The sequence below is a fragment of the Doryrhamphus excisus genome, linkage group LG7 (assembly GCF_037039965.1).
Source record: "Doryrhamphus excisus strain RoL-2023G ecotype Guam linkage group LG7, RoL_Dexc_Guam_v1.1, whole genome shotgun sequence".
In the NCBI taxonomy this organism is placed as follows: domain Eukaryota; kingdom Metazoa; phylum Chordata; class Actinopteri; order Syngnathiformes; family Syngnathidae; genus Doryrhamphus; species Doryrhamphus excisus.
In genome coordinates, this window is record NC_136363.1 from 2,011,642 (window position 1) to 2,037,636 (window position 25,995).

Genomic DNA, 25,995 nt, shown 5'->3' on the forward strand with positions numbered 1-25,995 from the left:
ACGATAAAAATATACGCCGAAAAGATTAATCTTGCTAACTAAATATTTCATACTGTGTACAATGTGTTAGTATTACGTTATTGAGAATGATTACTATTGTATAGACTGGATGTTTGCCTACGAAAATGCTTTTATTTTTAAAACCCGTAGTGCGACTTCCGTGTTCCACCGTGTTCTTCTCGGACGTTGACGCTACGCTAGAGCGGGCCGTGGCGGTTAGTCAGTCGGCTGGAGTCGGTGCTGGGTGGCCGTCCGTTGCGACTGAATTCCCGCTGGATGTTGTGGACGTCATCTGGGCGACAACTTGCTATTCCTGCCGTTCCTTCCTGTTCATCGATCGGCCAAGATGACTTGCGCTGGATTCACCTGCTCCAAACACTCCTTGTGTGCGCTCAACATCCTTTACATTGTGAGTATCAACGCGGCACGCTATAACATATGGATGCGTGTACTATTATTATTATTATTATTCTGAGCTGTTGTTTTTCTGCACTGGGAGAGTGGAAACGTCACACTCATGCTCAATCAATTATTCACCGTGGGACGTTGTCAGATGCTCAGCTTGTGATGACAAGCACCCCCCCCCCCCCCCCCCCACCACCCTCTCTTAGAAATAAAAATCCATGTCCTGAGAGGATGTCCTGCTTCCTCATCAGTGTCTGGAATCTCATCCAAGGGAGTTGCCTTGTGTGAGGCCTGAACAACAGCTTCCCGAGGAGCCGGGAAACGTTGAGCACAAGCAGGGAGATAAACAGCTGCATGAGTCGGCCTTATCTGTTGTCTCCGCGGGTTCAAAGCTCCATTGTGACTTGAGATGTGGACGTTGAGCGTGCAAGGTGCAGACGCCTCACCTGGAGAGCACCGACGCGCAAATAGGGACTGTTGTCAATAATACTATGTAAGTGTGGTATTCAAGTGGAAAAAGAAGCTAACCGCTGTGTGCTCTTGCTAAAGTTGGAAAAATGAAACAAAAGCTCATGTTTTCGTGGTACATCTGAACTTGAAACTGAAACCGGGACAACAGCAACAAAATGGAGAGCAGTGAAGCTTATGTTGCATGCTGAGTAAGATAAATGTGTACACGTTGGCAGGTCTGCACTAACACCGAAAATACTTTTTGTCTCTCTCTTTACTGCCCTCACCATCCCGTTTTTTTCTTCTTCTTCTTTTCTGTGTACCTTCTTGCTCCGGTCCGGCCGCTCCAAATTTGCATAACAAAAACATAAAATAACGGCAAATAAAAGGAAAGGTGTAGCTTACACCTGGCAGAGCAAATCTGTTTTGCATGTAAGGGCAATACTATCTGCCCCAATGGCTGGACAGGACAAAAAATATTTTTTCCCCTTTTTTTAAAAAGGGTAAAGGCTATTAGCAACCCCACTTCCTGTATGCACACTCTATAATGCTACCCAAACAAGCGCTTTTGCTTCATGACTTACACAAAATAAAGACAGTTAGGATGCTTATAAGCGGTTACTTACTGCTTTCTATATGACTCTTCCACATGACCAAGTAACGTTGGAAAGGTGTCAGGCTTTGTGGGCTAGTCCAGCTGCATACTGGCCCACGTTCACTAAACAGTCCAGTGTGAAATGCCCTTGACAGGTGGCGGCGTCTTTAGGAATTGTAAACAAACGTGGCGTTCCCTTGCATCCAAAGAAACACTTTTTACGAGCCATTGCAAACAATGTAAACAGATAGCTTATCCAGCTTACAGCCATGCCCTTTATGTAATATATTATATGAACAGATATTTACGCTGTATAGATACATACAGTATAATATAGCATATTATTAAAAAAATTAAAATCTAAAATTAATAACTTTTTTCATGAGTAGTTTAACTCTATGCTACTAAAATAACATTGTTTTTTATTATAATATCACAAGCTTATTCTTCTAAATTGCAACTTTTTTCTCAGAATATTTTAAGTTTAATCTTGAAAAATAATTTTTCCCCCAACTATTTACATTTTCTTGTTGTCAATTTTTTTCTCGGAACTATGGCTTTATTGCCATAATATTTTGACTTCATTCTCATAACATTGTAACTTTTTCTGCAACGTAATTTTGCAGAAATTACTTTTTCTATTTGCTGTTTTGTTTGTTTTTCATCATATTTACAAAACAAACACCTTTCGTTTCTTTAGAATTTCTACATTGTGCTACTAAAATGACATTATTTTAAAATGACTTCAGATTTTTGCTGTTCTTGGTGCGTTTTTTTGCAACATAACATAATAATAAAATATCTAATAATATCATTTTTAAATCAAAATAAATTTGTAATTTTTGGAAAATGAAATGTAATAAACTAAAAGGTCAAAATATTAAGGGAATAAGGTCAATTATAGATATATGAATTAGTTATAAATTAAATCAAGCAGAAATGAAAAAAGATGTACAAAAAGATGACAAAAAATTAAGCAAAAATTAAGAAAAAAAAGATTTATGACAATAAATTGGTAATATTATGAGGAAAAATAATGTAATTCTAGCAGCACGCAGTTGAAATACTAAAGCTTTCATGTTCCAGTGTGGGCCGTGTTTAATGCGATGTGTGAAATAACCTTGAGAAGATGGTACTGGATGAAGAAGATGACACACATGACGTCCTTCTGTCCCTCAGATGGTGAGTCTGCTGATGATCGGGATAGCAGCATGGGGCAAGTGGTTTGGCCTGGTCTCCAGTTTCCAAGTGGTAGGTGGCGTCGTGGGAGTGGGCGTCTTCCTCTTCTTTGTGGCTCTGGCCGGCCTCGTTGGTGCAATGAAGCACCACCAGGTCCTCCTGTTCTTCGTATCCTTGGTTATGTGATGCACTCAATTGTAATCTGATGCACGTTGAAATGAAATGAAACCATTAGCATTACCAAATCCGGCAGCAGGGTGTTACTGTTACCCTTGACTGTGAATGTCAGTACATGATCATCCTCTTCATGGTGTTCATCGTGCAGTTCTCCGTCTCCAGTGCCTGTCTGGCCATCAACAAGGAGCAACAGGTGAGTTGACGAATTAGCAAGAAGTTAAGGATGTCTCAAAACGCTTCGTTTCCAAAGGCGTGGTAAAACTGCCCCTTTTGTGCCATCACAAAGGAGGGGACTTCCTTATATGGCCGTGGCTGTAAACCAGGCCAGTAGACCATGAGCTGCCCGCAGCTCCTAAGCATTTCTTAATTAGCGCTCCAAAGACTTTATTCGTTTATTATCAACTCCTATACCCTCTATATTAGAAAGAGGCGTTCGGAGGCACTTTGGGCTTGTGACCAATCACAGTGGAGTGGGCGTGCCGGAGGGGGAATAAATTAAAACAGACCATTTTGGCGGGAAGCACAAATCCAAAGAAATATAGCTGGAATACGAGTAGATTCTGGAAGATCTAGACAGTTTTCTGTGCAGGTTATTGCATGTAGCTGCTCTATAGGAGTCTGCAAACTCAATACAAAGCAAATGAGCATAATCGGTCCCCTTTAACTGTTTTTCCTTCTGTTCACTTAGACCACACATGCGCGCATCACAAAGACATTATTGTGATTTGCGAAGGGTCTGTGAACGCACCTCGCTTATATATATATATATATATATATATAGTTTGAAATATACATCCATTTCGTTCCTTCACCCATCAAATTCACTTGCACATAAAATGGATGCTAAAGGCTAGCACGGCCAGGCTTCGGTTCTCACCGCTAGGCCTGTTAGCATTAGCGAATATACACATGTATATATACACAGACTTTCTTTTCAAAGTCACTCTACACGACTATACTACATATCGCGGTGTACTTAAAAACACTTCTTTTTCACCAACCTGAAATACATGAAAGAGCGGGAACAGTATATATATATATATATAGTTTGAAATATACATCCATTTTGTTCTTTCACCCATCTAATTCACTTGCACCTAAAATGGCTGCTAAAGGCTAGCTAGCCGGCCAGGCTTCGGTTCTCACAGCTGGGCCTGTTAGCATTAGCGAATATATACAAATGTATATACACAGACTTTCTTTTCTCACATAAACAACTAATATACATTACAGAGGCATCAAAAGTCACTCTATATGACTATACTACATATCGCGGTGTACTTAAAAACACTTCTTTTTCACCAACCTGAAACACATGAAAGAGCGGGAACAGTCTGTCGGCTCTCCAACGCGGAAGTGTATTTATTTCTTCTTCACGGCTGTGTGTGGCCTTCCCAACAACCAGGCCGCAACGCCCCCAAGTGGCGCCACTGTGCAACTGCACCGAGCAGCGAAAGTGCCCTAATTTCAAGCAACAATTATAGGAAGATTAAATGAAAACCAGTTTGTTTTTTTTTGGTTTTTTTCCCCACACCGTCAGTCCTAAATAATAGTTATGATAGTAGTAGACATTTTAAGAAATTATGCTTCTAATTGAGTGGTCTGTTTTTAAATTTGCCGGTCCATGATATTTCTATGTTTACAAAAAAATTAAAAAATTATAAGCTTTTCTGGCCTATAAATGTAGTTAGAATGTTGTAAACTCGTGTTAAACCATGTCAAAGTTTCAGATTTGAGCCCTGGAAGAAGTTAGGACTGGCTCTGAACGCTCGATTTCAGAATGGTTTAGTACAGTAGTCCATGTCTTGAGGTTTGTGGAACGGTTGTGGACCCCTCGCTGTCATTTGCCCCCAGGACCATCTGCTGGAGGTTGGCTGGAATAACTCCCGCAGCACCCAGAGAGACGTTGAGAAGAGCCTGAACTGCTGTGGCTTCAGACAGGTGGACCTGAACGCCACCTGTGATGCCGTACGTTTGCTTTGCCCGTCGTTTATCAGCATGATGTCAAAATAAGGTGAAGACCAGTTTTGCACCTTGCACCTGTACCGGCTAAGTTCCTGTCTTCCACCCCCCAGGCCTGCTTTCCCAATCACTCGTGTTTGCCATGCGCTGATAAGATCCAGGAACACGCCGATGAAGTGTTGCGTTTTGTTGGAGGCACAGGACTCTTTTTCAGCTTCACTGAGGTGAGCCTCGGCTAACACCAACAACATGTCGTATAGCATTTTTAATATCATAAAAATCTACTGTTAATGACACATATTATTGGATATTACACTAATCTGCAGGGGACTTTTTTCATGCTGGAATGATGCTGCCCAAATATTACTGATGCTTAGTACAACAGAACCTTGGTTAGCGTCATTAATACGTTTCACTCTATCCAAAGCGTACTCTAACCAAATCCACTTTTCCCCTAAGAAATCACGTAAATCCAATTAATCCATTCCAGGAGGCCAAAAATGTTATCAGATAAGATATTTTTATAGTTATACATGTAAAATCTAATCAAAATGCATATAAATATGTAAAGTATAAATTTCCAATTTCCAATTCTAAAAATATTTCACCAGAAAGGTAAAAAAGACCCAAAAAAAATTTGTGCAAATGGAGCAATCAGCGGGATTTTTACAAGAATAAAGTAATAAATTAATATTGAGAGAAAAAAAGTTGTAATCTAACAAGAAAAAGAAATAATGTAATATTATAAGGAAAAATAACATCATGTAAGTAGCATAAAGTTGAAATATTTTATTTATTTCATATAATATTATATATATTATTTTTTGACAAAAACAAAAGAAATAATTGTAATATTTTGAAAAAAATTACAAGGAAAAATAACATCATGTAAGTAGCATAAAGTTGAAATATTTTATTTATTTTATTTATTTCATATAATATTATATATAATATTTTTTTGACAAAAACAAAAGAAATAATTGTAATATTTGGAAAAAATTATAAGCAAAAATAACATCATGTAAGTAGCATAAAGTTGAAATATTTTATTTATTTCATATAATATTATATATAATTTTTTTGACAAAAACAAAATGAATAATTGTAATATTTGGAAAAAATTATAAGGAAAAATAACATCATGTAAGTAGCATAAAGTTGAAATATTTTATTTATTTTTATTTATTTCATATAATATTACATATAATTTTTTTGACAAAAACAAAAAACAGAATAATTTTAATATTTGGAAAAAATAGACAATAAGAATAAACTCAGAATAAAGGCATAATGATAATATTGTTAGATAGTTACTAGGTGTGGCTGCACGGCGGTCGAGTGGTTAGCACGCGGACCTCACAGCTAGGAGAATGTGAGTGTGAATGGTTGTTTTTCTATATGTGCCCTGTGATTGGCTGGCCACCAGTCCAGGGTGTACCCCGCCTCTCGCCTGAAGTCAGCTGGGATAGGCTCCAGCACCCCACGTGGTAGAAAATGAATAAATGAATGAGTTACTGTGTGTGTGACCATCTTTGTTGTCAGATTTTGGGCGTGTGGCTGACATATCGCTACAGGAATCAGAAGGACCCCCGAGCCAACCCCAGCGCTTTCCTGTGAAAGGCGTCCAGTCCCATCACCTCTCTGGACGTGTAAATAACAACGCAACGCTCATTTATGTGATCTTGGCATCCCGACACTGGATTAGTTCTCCACACCTGAAAGTGCAGTGAGGAACTGGAAATATATAGTGTGCATACAGTATGTTTTTGTGTGTTTGTGAGAAAAGTGTGTGCTTCTGGCTGTGTCCTGTTTGTATTTGGGCTTTGCATGACTTGTAAATAGAGACAACCGTGTCAGAACTGCGCTGGCCATTTTGCAAATCATCTATCTGCGACTTTGTACTGTCAAAACACAATAAAACACAAAAGGAAGCAACATTTGTCTTGTGGTTGTCAATTACTTCCTGTTTATGTCTTTGAATGATTTCATTCATTTTCATTCTGGCGCCCTCTAGTGTTCAGCAGGAAGTCACGAAAGTGTGTTGATAATACAGTGGCCACTTTTGTGATTTCAGTCTCGCTACGTGAGACATAACCGCATACCTGAAGTTTGTAATAAATATATTATATAAATATATAATAAATATATGTAATATAATACATATAAATATATAATATGTAATAAAATATATAATAATAAAAAATAACCGCACACCTTGCAACCATAACAGGAAGCGAAATCCCCGTTTCCCTCACGGTCACCTCTCCGGGTGGCAACCACTACCCTATCGATTGTTCCGGGGTGAATTATGTTCCGGTAACCGAGCACTACAACCCATTATTAGCACAAAACATGCATATTTGAGCACGTTATGAATATTTACGCAAAAGCATTTGCATTTTTAAGCATAAAATAGCTAAATTAAATAAAATGCAAAATATAACACATTCAGAAGATGTGTTGTACTCTATAATGGTCACTCGATATCAGTAAAGTTACACTGATGAGACACACAGGAAGTACTGTACAAATGACGGAAGTTAGCTTAAACCACTGTGTGTTTTTTTTATTTTTTGGCGCAATTAACGTTCCTCTTCCTGTTTGACCCTCGGTCCCCATCGTAGCTTGGTGGAAACACGGTAACTTTTTAGCCACAAGCTGGAGCAAATGTTGAGCAAAAATGGAGAAAGAAATGAATAAAAAAAATTTTATTGGTAAAGTTAGCTTCAAAGTTCTGGCAAATGGCTCTTGTAGAAGAAGTTATTTGTATCTACTGTCGCTGTGTTTCACTTATCACGGATTACATGGCCTGACAGAAACTGGAGCAGTGCAGGTATTGTTTTTATTATTGTCATATACAGTGCTACAGTGCCAACAAACCAGTGTTTTTTATATTTTTACATCTCTCTGATGATTTTTTTGCATTGAACTGCCAGCTAAATTGGAGTTCCAGCTGCCATTGACGGAATGTCAATGTGATGGCCGTGAAGTCCCGTGTTTTGCTAGCATTAGCATTTAGCATGAAACTAGCTAGGGGAAGATTTTCAACATCTGGATAAAATATTACGTACATTATAGCAATGTGATTAATCCTATTTATGATGTATTTCATAAAACAACATCAAATGAAAACACTAAATGAATACAGAGCCACCATCAAACCAGGTTGTGTACCACAGGCTGCACGGTGTTAGCTAGGAGATCCAGGTTTGATTCCCCCGGCATCTCTGTGTTTTTTTTTTTTTTGCATTTTCTCCGGGTATAAATATTTACAATTAAAATTAATTAATCAAATCAACAAATTTCATTTCGAGTGCATTTCTGTATTTAAAAAAGCATGTTTGTGTCAGTGTGAGCGGTCTCACTCGCTCATATTTTGTATTTGCTGAATGTTTGTAGGTGAGTTTAAGAGCTAATATGCTAATCATAAACAAAAATACTAATAGAAAAATAAAATTACAAAAATAAAAAAATACATAAAATTTGATGTAATTATTGTTGTAGTTGCACATCGTTTAACACAAAGAGATTTCCCCTACTTATTATAGATAAAAACTTATATCGATCTGTGATTAATTAATTTAAGAGTTAAAATAATTAATTTAAGAGTTAATTGTGGACAAAATGGGATTGATTGCGATCAAATATTTGAATCGATATATGTATATATATGTATTTTTTGCAGTTTTTGGAATGGGGGAGGAAACTGAAGTACCCAGAGAAAACCCATGCATGCACGGGGAGAACATGCAAACTCCATACACACACACACACACACACACACACACACATACACATATATATATATATATATATATATATATATATATATATATATATATATATATAGGGTGATAAGAATGTAAATGTGACTATAGGGGTGCTATTTAATGGGTAGAGGGCTCTAACATTGTTAAAAAAACATATTTAGAAAGTTTATCTATGCTCTAACTATGAAAACTTTCTATTTATAAATGAGGAATCCTACTTTGTGTCAGATCTGAAACCAATGAACCGCCATAAACGAGGGATTACTGTATGGGATTACCCCCTTTTTTGCTAATGGTCCAATCCATCCTTCTCAAGTGCACCTTGCTTCCTGTACTTCACCCCACCTCTTGAGGATGGTTCTGCTTCCACTTTATTCACCACTGACTGACCGGAGGAGTCGATCTTATCCAGGAGACAACAAAAGCAAAGAATGGCTGCGCCTCAAAAGGGACAACTGACGGCGTCTGAGAGGAAAATCTTACAAGTCATTGAGGCTGGTAAGTTGTAACCTTTGACCTCACCATGTCATATTTGCTGACACTGTAGTGTATATGAAATGATTATTGAGGTGAACATGGACATTGTTAGTTCCATGTTAAGTATTAAGTTAAGACTTGGTCCTGTTTCTTCTCATATTATTATATATTCAAATTATTCACATCCATTCTTGTAAAATGACTGCAGATTTTTACATTTTTTTGCTGTTGTTTTGTTCTAACTTCCTTGTACAGTTGTAGTAGAGCTTGTGCTAAATTATCGACTAATAATTTGGCCTATAAATACAAAATATAGGCTAATAATTGACTTCAAAACCTGGCTGGACATAACGAGTCCATCTCTTCAGCGGGTTTTTAAAAATGTTTTTCCCACTGTTGCATTGGGAACCATGCATTGCTGCTTTTCCTTTCATGAGGAACGCTACAGCAGCACGGCAGACATCATACCCATTCCCAATTTTGGAGTTTTTGCCAAGTTTTAAGGTGGTCAAAACGACTTTTTAATGCTCTGCATTCCAAGTAACTCCATATTAATGAGTTACTGCTTATTCCTTGGCGACTTCTTCCAACTGCAGAGACGCTAGCATGTTAGCTTCAACGGAACCTGCGGGCCGTCGTCCATGCCGGCATGAGGGAGATACAGCTCAAATCAAAAGTCTATATCGATATCAATGATATAGCTGATTTTGGTATCGTGCTTAAAGCAATATTGGCAGAAAAAACATTGCAATATGGTCTCAATATTTCATTTTTATGCCAATTTTTATTATCGGACAATCCATAAATAACAGTATAAGAAATTCTATTTTTGCGGTGCAGGTGATGTGCAAGAGGCGGCCCGGCTGCTTGCGTGTGAAGATGTACGAGTCAACTGTTTGGACGAGGTACTGAAATACTGCAGATGATAACATTGATGACAGGCTTGGCCACAATATTTTATTATATGACTTTATATTATTATGTTATATATTACACCAACAAACACAGAAACAGACAGAAAATGTGGCTAAACAGCAACATGGACGCCGTGACGTGTATCCCTTGTAATGCCGTGCGGTATTTTTCTCAATAACTTGTTTGTTCATTTATTATGGAGTGATTATATGGAGTTCATTTATTAAGGTCCTGCCGCAGCATCGCAACAGGATTCAGGTCAGGACTTGGACTAGGCACTTCAGGACTAGCCCCAGACCATCACACTACCACCACCATATTTTACTGTTGCTCTGATGTTATTTTTCTGAAATGTGGTGTTACTTCTACACCAGATGTGATGGGACACACGTCTTCCCAAAAGTTAAGTATTTTCCCAAAGGTACTGGGGATCATCAAGATGTTTGCTGGCAAAATTGAAACAAGCCTTAATGTTCCAGACCATCACACTACCACCACCATATTTTACTGTTGCTCTGATAGTACACACACCTTCCAAAAAAATCACCTTCTGTCACCATCAAGATGTTTTCTGGCAAAATTGAGGCAAGCCTTAATGTTCCAGACCATCACACTACCAGCACCATATTTTACTGTTGCTCTGATGTTATTTTTCTGACATCTGGTGTTACTTCAACAACAGATGTGATGGGACTCGCACCTTCCCAAAAGTTAAACTTTTGTCTCATCAGACCACAAAGTGTTTTCCTAAAGGTCTTGGGGATCATCAAGATGTTTGCTGGCAAAATTGAAACAAGCCTTAATGTTCCAGACCATCACACTACCACCACCATATTTTACTGTTGCTCTGATAGTACACACACCTTCCAAAAAAATCACCTTTTGTCACCATCAAGATGTTTTCTGGCAAAATTGAGGCAAGCCTTAATGTTCCAGGCCATCACACTACCACCACCACATTTTACTGTTGCTCTGATGGTACACACACCTTCCAAAAAATTCACCTTTTGTCATCATCAAGATGTTTTCTGGCAAAATTGAGACCAGCCTTAATGTTCCAGACCATCACACTACCACCACCATATTTTACTGTTGCTCTGATGGTACACACACCTTCCAAAAAATTCACCTTTTGTCATCATCAAGATGTTTTCTGGCAAAATTGAGACCAGCCTTAATGTTCCTTTTGTTCAGCAGTGGTTTTGGTCTTGGAACTCTTCCATGCAGGCCGTTTTTGCCCGGTGTCTTTCTTATGGTGGCGTCATGAATACTGACCTTAACTGAGGCAAGTGAGGCCTGCACTTTTGCGACCTCTTGGATGAGTCATCGCAACGCTTTTGGGGTGATTTTGGTTGGCCGGCCACTCCTGGGAAGGTTCACCACTGTTCCATGTTTTCTCCATTTGTGGATAATGGCTCTTACTGTGGTTTGCTGGAGTCCCAAAGCTTTAGAAAATGACTTTATAACCTTTTCCACACTAATAGATCTCAATTTTTTTTTTCTGGTTGTGACAACAGGAGGGAAATCACTTTTTCACATAGTTAATAATAATAAAAAGTTTTATGTAAAAACTGCATTTTAGATATGAAACACTCACAAAAATAAAAAATCAGCTGCATGATAACACTATTATTAATACTACTTGCTTTAACTGCCAAACATGCATATGTGGACAATAATCCGTAAATATTATAATAAACTAGTAAAAATGAATAAATAAAACAATGCCAGGATTTTTGATTCAGTATGTATTTTAGTATGTAAAATACATAAAAATGACACTTGTAGTCTTGCAGCTCTGTTATGTTAATTGATTTATTTATATTTATTGATCATAGCAGTGATAGTTATTGCTGTTTCAATAAGTAATCCCACTTAGGATGAACACAGACGGAAATAAAACCATTTGTAGGACTCCAAAATGAATATTCAGGTGATCATTTTTGTTTGCCAAGGAACAAAAGTCCTGATGTTGGACAGTTATGTCAGCCGAGCATGTGTTATCCATTGTGATGGAGACATATGGAGACGACCGATGAGAGCTTTCAGATAATAGAGCACCGCCACTACATGGCGCTCACCTGCTCCTTCAAACCGTCACAGTCAGGTGACACAACTTCACACATACAAACACCCGAGAATACTACATGAAGGAAGGCTTGGTCATGGCTGCACTTTTTGGTAGCCATTAATTACATGGCCGGTGTCATAGATACTGAGATCACTCCATTTATGGTAATGGTAATGGTAATGGTAATGGTAATGGTAATGGTAATGGTTTAATTTCATTTGAACATGCATCAGATTACAATTGAATGCATCCCATAATCAGTTCCCAGTTCCACATGTCCAAAAGGAGTAGGAAGAAGCAAAGCTTATTAAATCCTACCCCTCCATCTGGTACTTTTACAATCACTAACTGTTACATTTGTTCACTTCCTGCTTTCTTAATATAATTTAGGTTTTTATTATTATTATTTTTTTTATTTTTATCCTAATATAATTTCAGTTTGTTTTTTTTTAATTAAAATTAAAATGAATGTTTTTATTCTAAACCCCTCATTTAAGAATGAATGTCTAAATTGAGAAGAAAAAGCGATAATATGAGGGGAAAAGAGACTTATGGACCAGAAAAGGTTGCAATTTATTTAATTTTAATTTTAATTTTAATTTTAATTTTAATTTTAATTTTAATTTTAATTTTAATTTTAATTTTAGTCACATACCGAAGTACGAGATGATATTTGCCCATTCTAAAAATTGTATTAAACAAGAAAAATAAAGTCGAAAAATTTGTGATTTTACGAGAATATGTACAAAATATTAGTAGTCAGCATATCAACAATTCAATCCAAACCTTTTTTCAAAATTCAACCCCTTCAGTACCGGCCATTTTAGACAATTTTGGCTGATTTCAGCACACAGAATATTTTGTTCTATTGCTATACAAACATGGACCCTACCAAAACACAGATTAGACTCTTGTGTTTCATCATAAAAAAAAAGTTAGTTTCAAAGTTAGTAGCAAAATCTCCATGCTGAATTCATCTCGAATGCACAAATGACTTAAAACTGCTCTAAATTTACCAATATAAGGCATTCAGAAGATGCATTCAAATACATGATATGTAGTAGGTGTCAGCAATATTGGTGAGACAGGAAGTCTTATTTATGCCTTAAATGGTTCATTTTTTTAAATGATGTGTACTATATTACATAATAGTAGTCTAAATGTGTCTATAGGGGTGTTATTTCATGTCTAGAGGACTCTAATACTGTTAAAATTGTATTTATAGAAGGTGGTGAACATGTTTTCTATGCTATATACCAAATGTATCGTTTTGTATCGTTCATTAAAATGTCCTGCACTTCTATGTTTTTTTTTTTTGCGTGTTTGCTATCAGGATGGGATGACTCCACTGATGCATGCGGCCTATAAGGGCAAAGCCGAAATGTGTCGTCTGCTGCTGCAGCACGGTGCTGATGTCAACTGCAACCAGCACCAGCATGGATACACCGCTCTCATGTTTGCGGGATTATCAGGTAAAAAAAAACAAAAAAAAAAAAACGACCATCCCAGTACTGCAGATAAATGAACGAATGAATGTTTTCACCTCGCAGGTAAGACAGACATCACCTCCATGATGCTGGACGCCGGTGCAGACACGGACATGGTGAACTCTGTGGGTCGCACCGCTGCTCAGATGGCGGCTTTTGTGGGTGAGACAGACAAGCCTGGATAGTCGAGTGTCATCGGGAAGGAAAAAGCCACCCGTGTACCGTCTTTTTTTTTTTTTTTTTTTTCTCCAGGCCAGCACGACTGCGTGACGGTGATCAACAATTACTTTTCACGGGCAAGACTGGAATACTACACCAGACCTCAGGGGCTGGAGAGAGAGCCTAAGCTGCCTCCGGGACTGGCAGGACCGCTGCACAAAATCATTATGACAACCAACCTCAATCCAGTCAAGGTGAAGCCTCTTCATGCAACAGCAACTCCGTACAAATCCCACTCCCCCAAAAATGACAGATTTTTAAAAATTTAATATGTCAATGCTATGCTACTAAAATATTTCCATTCATATTAAATATCTTATCTAATATATTTATCGAAATATTGCCATCATAATATTACCAGTTTATTATTGGCAAATTGTACGACATTTTTCTTTTAATATTTTAAATTTAATCTTGTAAAATTACAGCTTTTTTCCACTATTGTTAGGTGTTAGCATGCTAATGTTGGCATTGCTAGCTTGCTAGCTTGAGCATGCTCGCTTTTTTTTGTTGCAATTTTCAGGAATAGGAAAAGATGTGAAAACAGACACTTAGTGCTATTATGCTAGGTGTTAGCATGCTAAGTGTTAGCATGTTCACATGCTAACAATTATACTAAAAATTTTAGAATTTTCAGAAGTAAGTACTTTTACAAACACTTAGCACTATTATGCTAGGTGTTAGCATGCTAAGTGTTAGCATGTTCACATGCTAACAATTATACTAAAATTTTTAGAATTTTCAGAAGTACTCATACAAACACTTAGCGCTATTATGCTAGGTGTTAGCATGCTGATATTAGCATGCTAACATTTTTTAGCATTCTTTAAGTCCTTCAAACCCTTCCATGGTCTTTTTTATGTTTTGACTTTATTCTTTGAAAATGGCCGCAGAGTTTTCTATTTTTGCTGTTGTTTTTTGTTTTCTTATTAAATTATGATTGTAGAATGTGCCACGGGCCTACAAAAAGGTCCCCGGACCTCAATTTGACACCCTTGCAGTAATGTAACTTAGCCCTTCCAACACTACAAGTATCATACTCACAGAACAAGCATCATGATGTAAAGATATGTACATTTCCACATCATCCATGTACACCTCACACATGTGATGATAAAAGCCTCAGTTTTAAGAGGTGAATACTACAATGTGAAAAACATTGCAGTGACACGAGTGTAACGTTGGTGCACATGACGGATTGATTCAACCTGCCGTCTGATCTGCCAGATAGTCATGCTGGTGAGGGAGAACCCCGTCCTGGTGGATGTTGTTGCCCTGGAGAAGTGTTACCAGGTGATGGACCTGCTGTGTGAGCAGTGCGTGAAGCAGCAAGACATGAACGAAGTCTTGGCCATGAAGATGCATTACATCAGCTGCGTGCTGCAGAAGTGCGTCAGCTTCCTGCAGAAACAAGACGACAAGTTGGATGCGCTGGTGAAGAGGTGAAATGCTGTTAGGACACTGAAAGTGGAAGTAACTGTGGAAAGTTTGTCGGCTGCATACTGGCCCATGTTCACAGAACTGTGCAGTATGAAAGGCCGTTGACAGATTAAAATACTCTCTTACGAGGCATTGCTAGCAAGTGAACAGAGGAGCAGAGCTTGGCACATCCATATAAGGACGTCCGCCCACTGTGACATCACAAAGGGGCAGTTTTACCACGCCCTCTGAAACCGAGCGTTTTGAGCTTTATAGGTCCTTTTAACTACATTTTTAAAAAGTGACGATAGTTTTATTTTTTGTTTGTTTCTCATAATATTACAACTTATTTAACACAACAAAATATTTTTTTTTCATTTTAGCTGTTTCATTTTCCAACTATTTCTTCTTACTCATAATTATGACTTTATTTTCACAATATTTTGAATTTATTATTGTAATATTCAAAATATTTTCCACAGCCTGCTTTCAAAAACCTTAGATTTTTATAAAATTTGGTTTCTCATAATATTCAAAAATAAAATATTTTTGTTAGTAAAATTATTTTATTTTTTCCTCATAATTTAATGACATAATATAGTAGTAATCTTAATAGTAGTAAAATAGTGGTAAAACTACAGCAACTTTATGCTAATAAAATAATGGTATTTTCCCCCTAATAATATAAATCTCATAAAATGTGACTTGAAAATTGACTTTTTCTCATATAATTAAAACTCATATTTACATATATTAATATTTATTTAATATATTACTTATATTAATTAAAATAGTATTATATTAATTTATAATTTAATTTTTTACTGTTTTGCTAAAACTAGATCTTGCAGGCTGAAAAAGTACGTGCTCTGCTGATATACATATAACATACATAAATACGTACTAATATTTTTTAAAATAAGTATAGTAAATATATATGCTACTAAGTGTGAGCCTCCCTGCTGTATACAGTGTACTGTGTATTGACCTTGATATTTGTATGTTGTGTCAACGTTGGGCCCCAGCCTGCTGAGGGGGCGAGATAGCGATGGCTTCCCACAGTACCAGGAGAAGTTCATCCGAGACTGCATCAGGAAGTTCCCGTACTGTGAGACCACACTGCTTCAGCAGCTGGTGAGGACCATTGCGCCGGTAGAGATTGTAAGTGAAGAAGCAAACGGTGTGTATGTTTCACCAAGAACAAAGGAGGCCAGTGTTGGAAGTACAGTTCAGAGGTGGTATTATTATTTTTATTATTGACTGAGGTGTTTGCGTCTCAGGGCAACGACCCGACAGCGTTCTCGGTCTTGTCTCAAGCACTGACCGGTCAGATGGCGTTTGTGGATGCTGATTACTGCGCCACGTGTGGAGAACGGGGCGCTGACAAGCGGTGCTCCCTCTGTAAGGCTGTGAGTATTTCATTGTAGTACATCCATGTACTGTACGTGCTCCAAACTCATCACTTACACACAATCCATGCGCGTACAGTAAGATGTCCATTTAGCTAAAAAAAAAAACACACATTAGGGTCATGAATCTGTGTCAGACCCAAATAAGCTTTGATTCTTCCTACTCCTTTTGTATTATGTGATGTATTCCAATGTAACTTGAACGCATCTTCAAATACAATGAAACCATTACCAAGTACGCTAACACAGTGATGTCCAAAGTGGGTCCAGAGGGCCATTGGCAACACGCTGCTTTCTTCTATTGGTTTGCAGCATATTCTAAAAATATAATTGAACCAAAGCAAAAAAAAATCAGCAATGAATATTATGGGAATAAAGTCATATTATTATGACAATAAAGTCTAATTTCATGAGAAACTAACAAAACTAAATAAAGTTATAATTTTTGCTAAATGACGTTGCAGATAGAGTTCTAATATTATGAAAATAAAGTCAAAGTATTATGGGAATAAAGTCTAAATATTATAGGAATAAAGTTATAATATTATGGAAATGAAGTCTAAATATGGCAATAAAGTCATACATTTTTTTTGTCATAAAGACATTATGGGAATAAAGTCATACATTTTTTAATAAAGTCACAACATGGGAACAAAGTCAAAATATTATGGGAATAAAGTCATGAAAATAGTTTGGAATACAGACAAAATATGGGAATAAAGTTATAATATTATGGAAATAGTCAAAATATTATGGGTCAGAATTGTATGGCAATAATGTAATAATATTATGGGAAGAAACTCCAAATATTTAGGTAATATATAAATATTTTAAATTAAAATAATAATAATGATTTATAAAATAATTTATAAATATTTAATAAAGTCAAAATACCCGTTTTGCTGTTTTGCTTGGAGTTGTTTTTGGAATTTAGGAGTGTTTCACACCTTTTATCATCAAAATGCTGCCGCTTTCTTTGGCTCCATTTTAATTAATTAATAATTAATAACTCATGGCAAAACAAGAAGGTGGTTTCAGTTGGATATTTTGGTCTTATTTGCATACTTTCTCCATCCATGCGGCAAAAAGACAAAAGCGAAAGCCTGACTGAGTTTTTGAATTGTTGTGTTGAGTGTAAAGAGAGCTCGGCAAATGGAAATGGGCTAAAGACGAGTTAGCGCCGTGTGACGTGACCTTGTTACTTTGTCTTGAAGGTGACTTACTGCAGTCTGGCATGCCAAAAGCTGCACTGGTTCACCCATAAAAAGATGTGCAGGGCGATACAGGAGCAGAACGCAGACTTGGAAAGAGACGCCCCACGACTGAAAGAACTGAAAGGTGCGTCGCCTCACTGACATCATCATTACATCATCATTATGTCATCATTACATCATCATTACTGTATAGTACACGCACCTCCTTTCACATCAAGTCATGATGTCACCTCATTTTTTTCTCTCTTCCTGTATTGACTTTATTGTCATTCAATTACAGCACTTTTTTTTCACTAGTTTTGCTTTTTTTCATTTTTTCTTACATATATCACATTTATGTCCATTTTCTCTCATAATTATGAGCACTTTGTCAAGTCAAGTCCTTTTTTTTCTCTCTTCCTGTATTGACTTTATTGTCATTCAATTACAGCACTTTTTTCTCACTATTTTTGCTTTTTTAAAACAAATTTTATTATGTATCACATTTATGTACATTTTCTTCTCATAATTATGAGCACTTTGGGAACCCTTGTCATAATGTAACATATTTGTGTGTATAATTGAACTTAAATGGTTGTGTTATACTGCCTTTATTACTTCCTCTATGGTTGCCATGACACTCAAATGTCACTCCAAACGGAGGTCCCACTCTCCAAGTAAAGATGTGAACTTTTTTAGATGACGAGAGCGACCTGGTGATGGAGACGGCCAACTTTCTGCAGGAGTTGTGTCTGCGGGCCGAGGAGAAGGTGGCTGCTGCCGGGGGCTGCCCTGGAGAGCTGCTGGTGTGCCCGTCAGCGCCCTCGGAGGAACCATCCGGCCCTCAAAACTGAACCCTGTCCCACAAGACATAAGACACAAACCATCTACAGTAGGTATAGAGCTTTTCAGATATTGGAACGTCCCGACAGACCAACACAGGCTGCGTCTCAGTCTTTTGAGCGCATGAGTGCGTTCAAACTGAGAAGTTCTGCAAAATCCGGTACGGTAACCCCTCATTTATGGCGGTAAATTGGTTCCACACCCAACCATGATAAGTGAATATACACCAATAAATGGAATATTTTGTAGTTAGAGCTTAGAAAAACTAACATTATTAGAGCCCTCTAGACATAAAATAACACCCCTATATTGACATTTAAGACTTGTGATGGTGTGTGTTTCTGTAAATGTGAACCCCCCCTGATGTTCAGAGGTGAGTTTTATAATATTGTGCCTGTTGTGAGAGCATTCAAACCTGCATTAAAAGCCTTTTGTTCGGGCCGTCAAAGTCTGGTGCTTGTGTGTCTCACCCAACAATACAGTAACATTGCTGATTATTGACGTCTAATTTGTCATGTGGCATCCAATCATCACAGTTGTCATATATTTTGGTGAGTGGAAGGTTTTATTTGCCACTATTTTTCATTAACTTAATTTTATTAATTAATTACATTAAATTAATTTAATTGAATTAATGTAATTTAATTAATTTAAATAATTAAATTAATTAATTTCATTAATACGTAGTGTGCAGTGGCACCAAAACCCAGCAGCATAAATCAGGCTTCAGTAGCGTGTAGAGTCGAGTGGGAGTTACTGTATAAACTTCATTTTCAAGTGTTTCCGCTTGGGGGCGCCAGAGATTGATATTCTTTATCTGCCAACCTATCAGAGAATATGAAGTTATCATAATAACAATACTTGTCAGCTAAAATTGTATATTGTATATCAGCTACAGTGACTAATACATGCGTGTTTGTTTACATTTCAGGTCTGATGGGATATAATGCAGTAATTTTATCACATCAATGGATTTGTAAATAATTGGATAGAGTCCGGGCCTGCACGGCGGTCAAGTGGTTAGTGCGCAGACCTCACAGTCAATCCCCCCAATCCCACCCACGGTCATCTCTGTGTGGAGTTTGCATACTGGAGGGTATTAGCTCTCCGGTATGTTCTCCGGTCTTCTCATATTCAGAGGTGGACTTGCTGGTGTGTTTTGGATCATTGTCCTGCTGAAGAACCCAAGTTGGTTTCATCTTGAGGTCACCAACAGATAGACGGACATTCTCCTTCAGGATTTTTTGGTAGACAGCAGTATTCATGGTTCCATTTATCACAGCAAGTCTTCCATGTCCTGAATCAGCAAAACAGCCCCAGACCATCACACTACCACCACCATATTTTCCTGTTTGCTATGAAGTTGTCTCGTCTTGGGGGTCACCAAGATATTTTCTGGCCTTAATGTTCTCTTTGTTCAGTTGTGGTTTTGGTCTTGGAACTATGCCATGAAAGCCGTTTTTGCATGGTGTCTTTCTTATGGTGGAGTCATGGTAACACTGACCTTAACCGGATGTTGTTGTGGGGTCTTTTGTGACCTCTTAGATGGGTCATCGCTGTGATTTTGGGGTGATTTTAGTTGGCCGGCCACTCCTGGGAAGGTTCACTACTTTTCCACGTTTTCACCGAATGTGGATAATGGCTCTCACTGTGGTTAGCTGGAGTCCCAGAAGTTTAGAGAGGGATATCGATCAATGCACGTCACTGGGACACACCTATTTCGACGACGAAAACCTGTAAAAAAGAACCTCTAACAACGTTTTATTGTTTAGGTGCTGTCCTTCTTATGGTGGAGTCATGGCAACACTGACCTTAACCGGATGTTGTTGTGGGGTCTTTTGTGACCTCTTAGATGGGTCATTGCTGTGATTTTGGGGTGATTTTGGTTGGCCGGCCACTCCTGGGAAGTTTCACAACTTTTCCACATTTTCACCAAATGCGGATAATGGCTCTCACTGTGGTTAGCTGGAGTCCTAAAATCAATGCACGACGAAACCCTGTAAAAAAGAACCTCTAACAACATTTTATTGTTTAGGTGCTGTCTTTCTTGTGGTGAAGTCATGGCAACACTGACCTTAACTGGATGTTGTTGTGGGGTCTTTTGTGACCTCTCAGATGGGAGAGCTCAGAGAGGCTGCGTTCTTGGGGTGATTTTGGTTGGTCGGGCACTCCTGGGAAGGTTCACCACTTTTCCACGTTTTCTCCAAATGTGGATACTGGCTCTCACTGTGGTTAGCTGGAGTCCCAAAACTTTAGAGGGGGATATCGATCAATGCACACCTATTTAGACGATAAAACCCTGTAAAAAAGAACCTCTAACAACGTTTTATCGTTTACGTGCTGTCTTTCCAGGCTGCCAACCGTCTCCCCAGTCGTCTCAAATGTTTTCCGGGATGTTCAAGGATCTGAAATTCCCTGACAAATGAATGAAAAATCAAGTGTACCACGGACAAAAGATGAATGTAAGGACGAAAGGTTACAAGAGAAGAGAAGTCTTGCCTGCATTTATTAGCACACAATGAACGTCCTTCGGCGATGCCTTGGATTTCTATAGAAGCCGCTCTTCCCGACGACATTGTTCCCCATCTTCCCCAGCTCATGCTTCCATGGGAGCGCACTGACCCTTGTCACTTGGGGTCCTTCATATCGCTCATAGGCACAAGCGTTGTCACAGCGCCTGTCAATAGAGTCATAACTCATGTCCCGTCGTCTCGTTCCCGTCCTATTATTCCCCGGCTTCTCATCATACTCACGACTGCTTCAAGCGTGGAGTTCCATTTCAAATTTCCGAGATTTTGTGAGATGTAAAAATCAGCAAATATTCTGTCGGCTCAAATGACTTTGAGTCCTCAGGTCCTCCCCCTCTCCCCCCACCACCACCACCACCAGACACCATTATGTACACTTTCTCAGTGATGACGGAATGTGACAAATAGAGCATTTTTTGGCGTAATTGGAGATCATTTTTAGGGCGAAATGGAGAATTGGCGTAAAGTGAGCGTCAGAGAGGCCTGGGAAAGCAGAGTAAGGCGACACCCCGGGTCACCTTTGGGCAACTTTTCGGCAGGATGAAGGCGGAAAGGGGCTTTGTCTGACTACTTTATGATATGGATAACGGACACACACACCGGCATCACCTTTTTGCCGGCATCGTGAGCAACAAATTGAAGGCGTAATCACCTTGGCTATGTTCGTATTTAATTGGAGAACCCATACCAGCATTTACATCAATATAATATTGTGTACTTGGAACATTGAAAACCCATTTAAGACATTTTAAATAAGGTTAACATTATTAGAGCCCTCTAGACAAAAAATAACACCCCTATAGTTATATTACCCAATACAGTAGACATGATTAAGACGTAAATAAAACCTGTACTAGTGTGTATTGCTACCAATTACCTTGGCGCAGGTTACAAACACAACAGTATCCCATGTTAGAGATGATCCGGTCTGGTGCTTGTGTGTCTCACCCAACATTACAGTAATACTGACACCTAGTCATCATCAGTGTAGAATCCTACATATCATTATGTCTTTGAATGTGTCTTCTGGATGACTTAGATGAGTATTTAGCAAATATAAGGTTTTTGTATTTTGTATTTTTAGGCTTGAAAATACTTTATTTAGGCAAAAAATACAAACTTTTATTACTATGATTTTTTACTCATTCAATGCCAGACATTTTTCAAAAGATGTGCCTCTCTGTACCGGACAGTTTTGATTATTATTTTGATGATTATCAAGGCAAGCAGAATATGGTTTTCTGTATTGACATGCTGGGATGCACGGTGGTCGAGTGGTTAGCGTGCAGACACACAAGTTCAATCCCACCCTTGGCCATTTCTGTGTGGAGTTTGCATATTTTCCCCGTGTGCGCGTGCATGCACTTCTCTCTCCCGGGCTGCTCCGTCCGGCTCCTTTTCCCTTACTGGTCGGAGTTCGAACCCTACCAATCCCAATTCTAAACCAGGTCCAATTAATGTCTTGGTTGTCAAAAAAAATAAATTAAGGGTCAATCCTGTAAGTCACATTAAATGTTAATTTATCCCTTTCATTTGGCATTTATATGCATTTAAAATTGTTTTATACATGTAAAACTAGCTAACTTACCAATTAGCCTTAGCTTCCTGTTTGCATGTTAGCAAGCTAAGAAGATGCTAACAAGGATGTTTTTTTTATTAAAAAAAAAACATTAAAACTAGCTAACTTACCAATTAGCTTTAGCTTCCTGTTTGCATGTGTTAGCAAGCTAAGAAGATGCTAACAAGGATGTTTTTTTGATTTAAAAAAAAACATTAAAACTAGCTAACTTACCAATTAGCTTTAGCTTCCTGTTTGCATGTGTTATCAAGCTAAGAAGATGCTAACAAGGATGTTTTTTTGATTTAAAAAAAAACATTAAAACTAGCTAACTTACCAATTAGCTTTAGCTTCCTGTTTGCATGTGTTAGCAAGCTAAGAAGATGCTAACAAGGATGTTTTTTTGATTTAAAAAAAAAACATTAAAACTAGCTAACTTACCAATTAGCTTTAGCTTCCTGTTTGCATGTGTTAGCAAGCTAAGAAGATGCTAACAAGGATGTTTTTTTTATTTAAAAAAAACATTAAAACTAGCTAACTTACCAATTAGCTTTAGCTTCCTGTTTGCATGTGTTAGCAAGCTAAGAAGATGCTAACAAGGATGTTTTTTTGATTTAAAAAAAAAACATTAAAACTAGCTAACTTACCAATTAGCTTTAGCTTCCTGTTTGCATGTGTTAGCAAGCTAAGAAGATGCTAACAAGGATGTTTTTTTGATTTAAAAAAAACCATTAAAACTAGCTAACTTACCAATTAGCTTTAGCTTCCTGTTTGCATGTGTTAGCAAGCTAAGAAGATGCTAACAAGGATGTTTTTTTGATTTAAAAAAACATTAAAACTAGCTAACTTACCAATTAGCTTTAGCTTCCTGTTTGCATGTGTTAGCAAGCTAAGAAGATGCTAACAAGGATGTTTTTTTATTTAAAAAAAAACATTAAAACTAGCTAACTTACCAATTAGCTTTAGCTTCCTGTTTGCATGTGTTAGCAAGCTAAGAAGATGCCAACAAGGATGTTTTTTTATTAAAAAAAACCATTAAGATCAGTATCCCTCGCACAGTAGCCACCTTGTACACAAACCGAGGAAAAATATGCTAACTGAGGCATACGCTAACTGAGGTGCAACTGTATTTGATTGACTAGTATTTTTTTGCACATTGTTTATATATTTTTAAATACCACTTCCCGCGTCATTTCATAGGTATGAAATTTAATTTCATTGATTTGCTTTATTCATTGATTGAATAAAGGAGAATCTTATTTTGCTACTCCATGTTCCTTGCTAAGTCCTGTGGGCATCATTAGTGTTTTAAGTGTAATTTAAGAGCACGCAGAAGGATGAGCTCATCGTTAGCGACAAGGCTATCGCTTGCACTCGGAGTTCTGTGCATGGCCACCTAATACCTGACCAGGAACAAACAGCGCTGTTGTTTTCTCGTCTTGTCTGCAGGGGAAGCGGGTGCATTACAATATGTCAGCCTCGTGGATAGGAAACCCTGTATCCTTAATGGCAGCTGCTGTGGACCGCCTCGGCCTCGGCCTCGGCCTCGGCCTCGTCGTGACTTCTAATGCTGCTTCCCTGTTGATCATCAGTGGCCATGGTGCTCCGTCACGCACTTCAATGAAACATTAGCAACGGAATCTGCTAAATAATATATAAATATTAGAAGGTACAGTAATCCTTGGCAATGTTGGCTTTGGGCTTCGCTTTGGACACCCGGGTGCAAGAGGTCTTGTACGATGTCAAAGACCCGGCGCCCCCAGGTTACCGGCACTGTGGTACATTAGAACATGGTACATTTGGTACATTAGGTACATGGTACATTAGGTACATGATACATTTGGTGCCTGGTACATTTGGTACATTAGGTACATGATACATTAGGTACATAGTACATTTGGTACATGATACATTTGGTGCCTGGTACATGGTACATTAGGTACATTAGGTACATGGTACATTTGGTACATGTTACATTTGGTACATGTTACATTTGGTGCCTGGTATATGCTACATTAGGTACATGGTACATTTGGTACATGATACATTTGGTGCCTGGTACATGGTACATTTGGTGCCTGGTACATTTGGTACATTAGGTACATGGTACATTTGGTACATGATACGTTTGGTGCCTGGTACATTAGGTACATGGTACATTTGGTACATGATATATTTGGTGCCTGGTACATGGTACATTTGGTACATGATACATTTGGTACATTTGGTACATGTTACATTTGGTACATGTTACATTTGGTGCCTGGTATATGCTACATTAGGTACATGGTACATTTGGTACATGATACATTTGGTACATTTGGTACATGTTACATTTGGTACATGTTACATTTGGTGCCTGGTATATGCTACATTAGGTACATGGTACATTTGGTACATGATACATTTGGTGCCTGGTACATGGTACATTTGGTGCCTGGTACATTTGGTACATTAGGTACATGGTACATTTGGTACATGATACATTTGGTGCCTGGTACATTAGGTACATGGTACATTTGGTACATGATATATTTGGTGCCTGGTACATGGTACATTTGGTACATGATACATTTGGTGCCTGGTATATGCTACATTAGGTACATGATACATAAGGTACATGATACATAAGGTACATGGTACATTTGGACCATGATACATTTGGTGCCTGGTATATGCTACATTAGGTACATGGTACATAAGGTACATGGTACATTTGGTACATGATACATTTGGTGCCTGGTACATGGTACATTTGGTACATGATACATTTGGTGCCTGGTACATTTGGTACATTAGGTGCCTGGTATATTTGGTACATGGTACATTTAGTACATGATACATTTGGTGCCTGGTACATTTGGTACATTAGGTGCCTGGTATATTTGGTACATGGTACATTTAGTACATGATACATTTGGTGGCTGGTACATTTGGTGCCTGGTACATTTGGTACATTATACATTTGGTGTCTGGTACATTTGGTACATTAGGTACATGGTACATTTGGTACACTTGGTGCCTGGTACATTTATATACCCCCGTGACCATGGTGAGGATTAAGCGGCATAGAAGGAATGTAAATGTTGAAGTGTTTTCCGTCCTTGTGTGTATTCTATTAAACTACCACCTTCCAATCAGTCATTATGCTGCAGCACAAATATAAGCACAATATCTGTGGGGGGGCAGACGGGGGGGCCTGAGAGTCCTTTATGAGCGTAAAGCAAGTCTTTGTCTGCTGAGGGTTCTCATGGTTGTGGCTGGCGTGTACCAGGTGCGTCTGTACCAAAGAGCTCCAGCACTTCCTCTTTCATTATTTCAGGCTGTTGTCTGCACTA

The 25,995-nt window shown here is 38.1% G+C and overlaps 3 protein-coding genes across 5 annotated transcripts in view; 2 read left to right on the top strand and 1 right to left on the bottom strand.

Annotated features, from left to right (window-relative positions):
* Positions 1-4,154, bottom strand: part of LOC131101477 (ankyrin repeat and IBR domain-containing protein 1-like) — a 35,514-nt gene extending 31,360 nt beyond the window's left edge. For 2 of the 3 annotated variants that reach the window (XM_058046680.2, XM_078791887.1), the window contains exons 1-3: positions 4,113-4,153; positions 2,922-2,975; positions 2,571-2,831 (exon numbers count right to left, since the gene is read on the bottom strand). The gene's annotated coding sequence lies outside the window, so the exon portion shown is untranslated. Of the gene's footprint in view, positions 1-2,570; positions 2,832-2,921; positions 2,976-4,112 lie in introns of all 3 variants that reach the window. The other variant, XM_078791888.1, reaches the window with a different exon arrangement.
* Positions 172-6,705, top strand: LOC131101478 (tetraspanin-13-like). The gene is made up of 6 exons (XM_058046690.2): positions 172-409; positions 2,630-2,797; positions 2,919-2,999; positions 4,661-4,774; positions 4,882-4,992; positions 6,311-6,705. Exons 1-6 carry the CDS (start codon positions 347-349, stop codon positions 6,383-6,385), a joined length of 612 nt encoding a protein of 203 aa, XP_057902673.2. The 5' UTR covers positions 172-346; the 3' UTR covers positions 6,386-6,705.
* A 1,905-nt stretch (positions 6,706-8,610) lies between these two features.
* On the top strand, positions 8,611-19,005 carry LOC131101776 (ankyrin repeat and MYND domain-containing protein 2-like). The gene is made up of 10 exons (XM_058047126.2): positions 8,611-9,036; positions 9,856-9,920; positions 13,335-13,473; positions 13,552-13,650; positions 13,741-13,901; positions 14,935-15,149; positions 16,152-16,287; positions 16,407-16,535; positions 17,750-17,873; positions 18,428-19,005. The coding sequence occupies exons 1-10, from the start codon at positions 8,970-8,972 to the stop codon at positions 18,580-18,582; spliced, it is 1,290 nt and encodes a 429-aa protein (XP_057903109.2). The 5' UTR covers positions 8,611-8,969; the 3' UTR covers positions 18,583-19,005.
* The last annotated feature ends 6,990 nt before the right edge of the window (positions 19,006-25,995 follow it).

Excerpts from the sequence above, each read along its gene's own strand:
- LOC131101478 (XM_058046690.2), top strand. The coding sequence starts at position 347 with ATGACTTGCGCTGGATTCACCTGCTCCAAACACTCCTTGTGTGCGCTC. Across the intron at positions 3,000-4,660 it reads CCATCAACAAGGAGCAACAG|GACCATCTGCTGGAGGTTGG; the intron begins GTGAGTTGACGA and ends ATTTGCCCCCAG. Across the intron at positions 4,775-4,881 it reads TGAACGCCACCTGTGATGCC|GCCTGCTTTCCCAATCACTC; the intron begins GTACGTTTGCTT and ends TCCACCCCCCAG.
- LOC131101776 (XM_058047126.2), top strand. The coding sequence starts at position 8,970 with ATGGCTGCGCCTCAAAAGGGACAACTGACGGCGTCTGAGAGGAAAATC. Across the intron at positions 13,474-13,551 it reads CATGTTTGCGGGATTATCAG|GTAAGACAGACATCACCTCC; the intron begins GTAAAAAAAAAC and ends TTCACCTCGCAG. Across the intron at positions 17,874-18,427 it reads ACGACTGAAAGAACTGAAAG|ATGACGAGAGCGACCTGGTG; the intron begins GTGCGTCGCCTC and ends GAACTTTTTTAG.